This window comes from Gavialis gangeticus, unplaced genomic scaffold (assembly GCF_001723915.1).
Source record: "Gavialis gangeticus isolate Ggan-Ray unplaced genomic scaffold, GavGan_comp1, whole genome shotgun sequence".
NCBI classification, from domain to species: domain Eukaryota; kingdom Metazoa; phylum Chordata; order Crocodylia; family Gavialidae; genus Gavialis; species Gavialis gangeticus.
This window is the reverse complement of record NW_017729024.1, coordinates 61,803,268-61,811,064: the sequence shown is the minus strand read 5'-3', so window position 1 is coordinate 61,811,064 and position 7,797 is coordinate 61,803,268. Positions and strand designations below refer to the sequence as shown.

The following is a 7,797-nucleotide window of genomic DNA, read 5'->3' as shown; positions in this document are numbered from 1 at the left end:
TTTTTTTTTTTTTTTTTTTTTTTTTTTAAGAGGAAAGCAGGCTATCCACATTAGGAAAATGTGCGCGCCAGATGTCACTTACTAAAGAAAGAATGTGTGCATTACAGGTGACTTAAGTTGCGTTGGGCATCATTCTGTGGGGTGCATCAGAGAAAGCCTTGCAAGTATACGTTGTATTATGACAGAGAAATGCTGAGTTCTTGTTAAACTTCAAGCTATAGTTTACAACAGCCTTTACCACAACTTGGGCCACAACAGAAACACTGACAGACACAAGGTGAACTGGCTTTGTTTAAAAAAAACCAAAAAACAGGCAGGTCAGTCTGTCCCAATTACAAATAAAATGTGGAGAACAGTTATCCTGGGCTTCTGTTGCTTTGTCTGATACAATCAAGACTGAATCATATTCTGCCAATGTAGCTGTTGTAGACTGAACATGTAAAGCAATTATTACTGGTAGATAATCTTGGCAGAGCTTGTTCACACATGGGAAACTGCCAGCATTTGGCACGCTGTTTTTCTTCCAGCATCAATGCTGTTTTTCCTCAACACATCCAGTGTCATGTTGCACGATGAACAAAACAATTTACCACCATCTGCATGCAACCTTCCTACGCGGAACTGCCTTACATGATCCTGAGTTGAAGTGTATTTAGCTTTCTTGGTTTTCTTTTTACTTATCTTCAGACTGCAGCATTGCATCTGATTTCTTAAAAGTTAGTGCCAAAACCCTTTCACCCTCTTTCACCAAGTCTACATCACTAGCTCAGCCTCTCAGTAGCTCTCTCAAACCACATGCTCCATGGCTGCAGGGATTTCTGCACTTTCTTTGTATCCTGGTAAGCTTTTCTTTTCTTTTTTTTTAATAGGGGGAGGGGATTCTAAATAAAGATAGCAGGAAATGTTTTTCGCAGTGATTGTGAAAATTGCTGTTTTTGTGTTTTCTGTGAAAATTGCGAAATTGCAATTTAAGTAGATCCCTACATATAGTTACTGGTTTCTTATGCTAGCTCTGTTTTTACCGTTAATCATCTTTTGCTTGCTTCCTTACTGATTGCCTACGGAAGGAATGAATTTTGGGCAGGTAATATTCCAAGCTAACCTGCTTTATGGAGAGGGGGAACTATCATTTCTTTCATAATCCAAAAATATGGGGCTATGTGATCCCCTCATGAGGGGCAGCATAGATCCATTATTGCAGCCGCAGAGTCCATGGTAAGGGCAAAAGAACTGAGGTGCAGGGATAGGGAGCTCTCACAGCAACCTCTCTCTGTTCCCACTGTGCTGCCACTTGCCCCAAGGGAGAAACTCAAGCTCCAGGAGTCCCATCTCCCCCTCCCCTCTCCCCATGGATGGGTTTCTGACAAGTAGTACCGTTTGGGAGCACCTCAAAAGAATAAGACACTTTAAAAAGGTCTACTCTAAAACTGCGTTAAAATTATGGAATCCACTAACACCTCAAATGCACTCAAGTTCATAGCTAAAAATGTGTCACCTCTTCAAATTAAGAGTTTGAAAATAAGCCTGGATTTGTCTTTCATGCATACATGCGTGCATGTACTCACAAAAATTCTTCAGGCCAAATTATGTTCTCAGTGGCCACGGCCACCAAATCTACTTTAAAATGATGTCTGCCAGATCTGCTACATGTGTACAACATGGTCTTGGATAAGTGGTTACATAATCCAAGATTTCAGAAATTTACTTACAGCTCTGGATCTGCCATGACCATAAGGGATCTAACAAAAATAAGTGAATTTATGTATTTTCAAAAAGCATGCACTGAGGTTGCTTATACCTTGACAGGGTTGCAGAAGTTTAAAAATGGAGTCTTTCCTTACTTGTACAGGTTTCCCCCAGCCTCCCCTTTTTTGGATTCACCATGCAGGACCTGGGCATGCCAAGCATGTAGAGGGGAAATGTAAGCTTGAGGCCCTCAACATTATATTACTCGGGGAAGAACAAGACATACAAGGGTCCTCTCTGAACAAAAATTACCACAAGTATCTTGATGGTCTTGATCAGCAGCTGGATATAGCCCATCCACCTAAAACCAGTTCTTTGCAAGAGAAGCATAAATGTTCTCATCATAATGGCAGTGTTGAAAGAATGGTGTAGCCATGACTGTTCACAAATATATGCAAAAAGCACAGATTTTTGTGGGTGGTATCTTTTATTGGACCAACTGCATGACTGGGATAGACTTAGACAAACTTCCAAATGTACTTTTATTCTTCTTCAGATTTGAGGGAAAAGCAGGCACCTCAAAAAAATTAAAAGCAAATTTCAGGGCTGTGAAGTTGGAGGAGAGAGATTCCCAGGGACAGCAGACAAATCATAGAAGAAAGGATGTCTTGATTAATGGAAATCAAGACCTTTCAAAAGGTAACAAGGTCATTATCACCTGTAGCGTGAAGAAAAATTATCTGGAATCGGGTAGACTCTAGTAATGCTATGAAGTCAATATCAGTGTTCCATCCTTGCTTCTTAGTATCCAGCCAGTTTGCGAATTTGTTTCCAAGCTTGCCTTTTGAAGCTGTTCTGTAAATTTCCCTTGAGCCCAAAGATAGTGAAAGGCAAGTGGTTATTCTGTGAAAAGTGTTCTCCTGCATGTTTCTGCATCTGTCTTTAATCTTTTTCCTGTGATCATTCATTTTGGTGTGTAGTTTTAGTCTAGCTTCACCACATCATATCCATGAGGGCATTTGGTATGCTGGATGACATGTAGCTATAATATAGCATGCATTATAGTATACTACAGAAACCAAGGTCATTTCAGAAAAGATCAGAGAGGAAAATGGTCTCTATTTAATACAAGGGTATTAATACTATACCAAAAAGTCTTACATTTAAATAGGTTACAGTAGGAAAGGGAAGTGGATAAAAGGGACAGTAGATATTTGCTACCCAACACCTTTTAAGAAATATTCAGGATTTGACATAAAATAGCCCCGAAATTTATTTCAGTACGTTTTCAGAAAAATCTTAGGACAGACCAATGCAAGTTTATACTTCAGTAGAGCATTAAAATCTGAATGAAGGAAAAAAGTAGCATAAACTTAAACATAGTATTACTTTACCACCCCTTCCCCGTAATATTAGACGCACCTTATAACGTAAGTAGTCTTCTAACTTCTGTAAGATCTCACATAATTTGATCAAGCCCTTTGATGGGAGTTGACAATATATGGTTCCATCAGAGCAAACATTGGTTACCTTAACATTTGTATATAGAGCATCTACCTGTAACAAAGATTTGATGGAATAAGTTAAGCAGGCCTCTAGTACTATAATTCTCTATTGCATGATTTAAACTTATAAAACTTTCTTCTGAAATGTGAAATAAAGAATTAAATACTGGACAACAGTACCTGAAGATGCAGTTCAAGTGATGTGTCAAACAAGGCCTTCAAACAGGTAGCATTTATGTTGATATCATCCTCTCCTGATGTATCATACAGCACAACAAGAGGAATCTCACTTTTTTCCAATATTTCCACAGCAAATATCTTTCCACAGGTTTGTGATTCAACTATTTTCACTAAGACAGGATCATCACAAAAGACTTCCAGTCCTGCAAAATAAACATCTCATAATTCTTATACACCACTTCTTCAAATGTCTCACAGGGAATTACAGCAATTAAGCCTATGTTCTGTATGTGATCAGGTCCAAAAATGAGACTGCAACTGGAGGTACCCAGTAAAGGGAACATATTCTTTGCTACAGTTTTATCTTTAATGTACAAGAGGCAATTAGGGGGAAAAGTACCCACCTCAGAGAGTAATACAATATATCCATGTAAAAATATTTTCCAAGTGCACTCACAGCAGGTTTTTTATACAGAGATCCTAAGTATTAAGAAACCCATGAAAAAGGTACTCACTAGAGTCAGGAAGGGAAATAATTACTTGCAGGTAACTGTGAAAGTGCCGAGTGGAGAAATTTTGAAGTCAAAGGACAGTGCTGAATAAGCAGCAACTGCCAGACTTTTCCTGTATTAGATGTTCCTCAGGGATTTGCTTTCATCTCAGTTGCACAGGTTATTTATGTTACTTATACTGGAACTACCAAGGCTGCTGAAGCACTGACTTAAGAATTTTTAATCTCTAAGGCCACCTAACTACATACTCACTAGGGGTGTGTGATATGGGCCCTATTTGATTTGGATTCAAATCAGGGACAGTGATTTGATTAGTTGATTCATATCACTGTCCCCAATTCGATTAGGCTGAATACAAATCTGAAGATCCGATGCTGATTTAGAGAATCAGCGATTCAGCCACAGACACAGCTTTAAAATGTTTTTTTTACATACCTTGAGGCACCGTGTGCAGCTCGTGAATGCTATGATGCTGGGGTGGATGGAGCATCCCACGGGGGGGGGAGCGCGTGCTCGGCAGCAAACTCAGAAGTGCCCCATGGAATGCACTGGGGGCCACCCTGTGGTCCCCCCAGCTTGGTGATCGGCTGTAGGGGGACCCCAGGTGCCCCACCACCCTGACCTAGGAGACAGTAGTTGTCGAGTCAGGGCCCCCCCCCAACCCCCCAAGCACACTTCCTGGCAGACCCGGAAGCTTCTGATCCACTTCTGGGTCACTGCCGAGTGCACTGGGGAGTCACTATAGGACGCTCCATCCGCCTCACCTTCGCAATGTTCACAAGCCACCTGGTACCTTGAGATTTGTAGAAAAAACATTTAAAGCTGTGTCTATGTCCACGTCCAAAATCGCCAAATCTTTCCGAATCTCTCCAAATTGATTCAGAAGGTTCCAATTCAATTTGGAGACATTAAAGGGTCTCCTGAATTGATTTGGATTCGGAGATTTGGCCACCAAATCACCCCAACTCTCCATCGAATCAAATCAGTGACTAAAGCTTCACACAGCCCTAATACTCACCTATACAAAGATCATTTGATGTTTAATCTCTCACCACAGAGTTCTTAATATTCCAGTAAGACCCAAAGACATTAGTCAGGATTGAAGTCCCTTTTACCAAGCACTGAACACAAAACAATATAGTTCCTGTCCAGAAAGGCTTTCAATGTAATTAAAGCCGTGCTTAAAAGGCACTGGGCTAGGACCTGTATCTGGGTTCAGTTCCTAGCTCTGCCACATATGACAGGACAAACCACCTCAGGCCTGACTTACAAGAGTATTTAAGCAGCCTGAAGATGTAGTTAAGACAGTAGTGGGATTTACAGAAGGGGCTAAAGAGGTTAGGTGCTCAACTTACATTAAAGTGAATAGGATACAAACACATCTATCCTTAACATTCCATCAAATGCCCATCTAGATCTTTAGATGATTTAATACCTTTAATCAAATCTGGCATTTAGTTTCTTTAAGCTTCAACTCCCCATGTGTAAAGCAAGAAAATTTCCCTATGTTCCGTCTCATCTTAAACCTTGGGAGGCAGAGACAATTACCTTGGTACAGTGCTCAGCATAACGAGGGTCCAAAATTGTGGGTCTACAAAACCAGTAATATGAATAATGTGCAAGAGGCAAGTGTAGTAAGAGGGAGTGGAGGATAAGAATTATTAAATTTGTCCACCCACCTCTGTTCAGGGCCATGCAAAATCATGGTACTAGCTATTTAACAATTCTCTTACCTGCTAATTTACATTTTGCAGCTTGGAATGGAAGTGAATGGAACTGCTTGTCTAGTTTGTATACTTTGTTGTTTTCAATAAACTCACTGAAACCATAATCGACATAGCATACCTAATAATTGAAAGGGAAATACAAAATTATTCTTCTAGTTTTAAAGATTGCTCCAAGTATATTCTCAGTGGTATTGCATCCCCTGTCAGCTGTTAAATAAAAATGTGTTTCACCAACAAGATATCCGATTTGCAATAGTATTATAGACAAATTCTTCAGGGCAATGTAATATAAACGAGGGTTGCCTTCAAACTTTCTTGAAAGCACTACTGTCAGGCTTGTTGACCTTTCACTGGAGCAACAGTATTTAAAAGCTATGCAAAAGTTGCACCTTCCAGTAGGCTTGCTATCAAACATTGTATGCAAACCTGGTAGTAACACAGTAATACTGAACTTCATGTACATAAAGATCCCAGTTAAACTGATAAATATTATTCCAATGCAGTTATAACTTTACTATTTTCCCCTATCAAAGTAAAATGGAAATAGCTCAGTGGGAACGAGTGCTCAATGACAGTTTGAACAAGACTGGTAGTAATGATGCCTCATTCATTAGAAGCGTACACAGAAGGTCTTTTTCCCCATTCCCCACCATCTTCCTTAACTACATATTACATCATCTTAACACCGAGCACAGATGTCAGGGAGGTGAACTGAAGCCTTTCTGAAAAATTCTGAAATTGACACACCAGTTGGCAGCAAGGAGAAAAGAAGTCTTGTTTTCAGAGTGTGCAGCTGTTCTTGCAGCGCAAGACAGACCTCCATAATACTGGGAGGAGTGGGAGAAAAACCACAGGCCCATGGTTTTTCTTATTCTTATTCATGAATTTACATCTGAATATAAAACTTTTGGAATAGGTAAGCAAGTTGTGGGTGAGCTATGCTTATCTGCAGAATGAAAAGGTCTGTTAAGCAGATCCTGGTGCAAGATTCATTCTGACTAGGAAAGAAGAGACTCTGCATAAAGAGCACAGTTTAAGGTTAGCTAATATAATAGTACAGTGCCTTCACACAAGAAACGCTTGAAACTTCTCATGCATTTAGTTTGGTCACATTCTAGTTCAAGGGTCAGCAATGTTTTTAATCAGAGTGCCAGAAACACCCCAACCTCCATCCATACCTCAGCTTGGCATGCCAGAAGCAGGAGAGCCAAGAAGGGCCCGATCCTCGTTACTGGTGGTAGCTGTACACCCGTCTCTGGGCAGATGGTGGGGGAGAGGCTAGGGATGTGCTGCCCTGGCCCCTTCCCCACTGTGCATGCAGCTGCTGTGGAGGCCAAAGCTGCAGAGCCTGGCACAGGTGTTCACAGTCTGCCCACCACCTGCTGCAGCTGTTCAGAGCCTGGGCCAACTACAGCAAGCAGCCAAGAGGTTGCAAATAGCTGCCCTAGGTTCTGTAGCACCATGTGCCCAGAGGCCTATGTGCAGCCACAGAGCCGGTGCCAGGGATGTGGAGCCCTGTGCAGCTGTTTGTACTCTCCTGACTGTAGCCAGCCTGAACTCTGGGCAGCTGCTACCTGCCATGGAGCTGAGGCTGCTTGCAGCAGCACTTGCTGCCTCCCGGCTGCCTGCTGTGAACAGCACAGGCTCCATGGCCAGCTGCAGCTGCTCACAGCCTGGCTAGCTGGGGTGGCATGATGAAGGTTGCTGATCCCTGTTCTAGTCCTTTGCAACCAGAGCCAGGAAAAAATGCATCTGTTTGGCTCTACAGAACAAGGGACAAAGGGAAGTTGCAACAGCATAAGGAGTTTAAACACACATCTTGAAACAGGTTATAGACCAGAATGCAGAAGGTAGTAGCAAGACTACCTGATCTGAATAAAAAGTGCATGTAAGCCTGAGCTCACCAGTGTTAAATTGTCAAACAGGAAGGAAAAAGCAATAGTACTATAACTGGAAAGAAGGGATCAGCATTCTAAATACTGGCATTTGCATTCCAAACTGTAAGATTGAGATAGTGCTTCCAAGCCCCAGAAGCATGTTGAAGGTGCATTTATTAGTTTAGCAGAATGATTACAATACAGAGCACCACAGAAGACTCAAAATACATTCAGGAAGGGAAAAATGCTGACAATCCCATTTTCTTTAGTCAGAGAGAAGTAATCTTTAAAATCACTTAGTGTTTTATGC

The 7,797-nt window shown here is 41.3% G+C and overlaps 1 protein-coding gene across 2 annotated transcripts in view; it reads right to left on the bottom strand.

Annotated features, from left to right (window-relative positions):
• Positions 1-7,797, bottom strand: part of TDRD7 (tudor domain containing 7) — a 96,232-nt gene that overhangs the window by 30,202 nt on the left and 58,233 nt on the right. For both annotated transcript variants that reach the window (XM_019517168.1, XM_019517169.1), the window contains exons 8-10: positions 5,617-5,728; positions 3,372-3,574; positions 3,109-3,243 (exon numbers count right to left, since the gene is read on the bottom strand). In XM_019517168.1, coding sequence (XP_019372713.1) covers positions 3,109-3,243; positions 3,372-3,574; positions 5,617-5,728 — 450 coding nt within the window. The remainder of the gene's footprint in view (positions 1-3,108; positions 3,244-3,371; positions 3,575-5,616; positions 5,729-7,797) is intronic.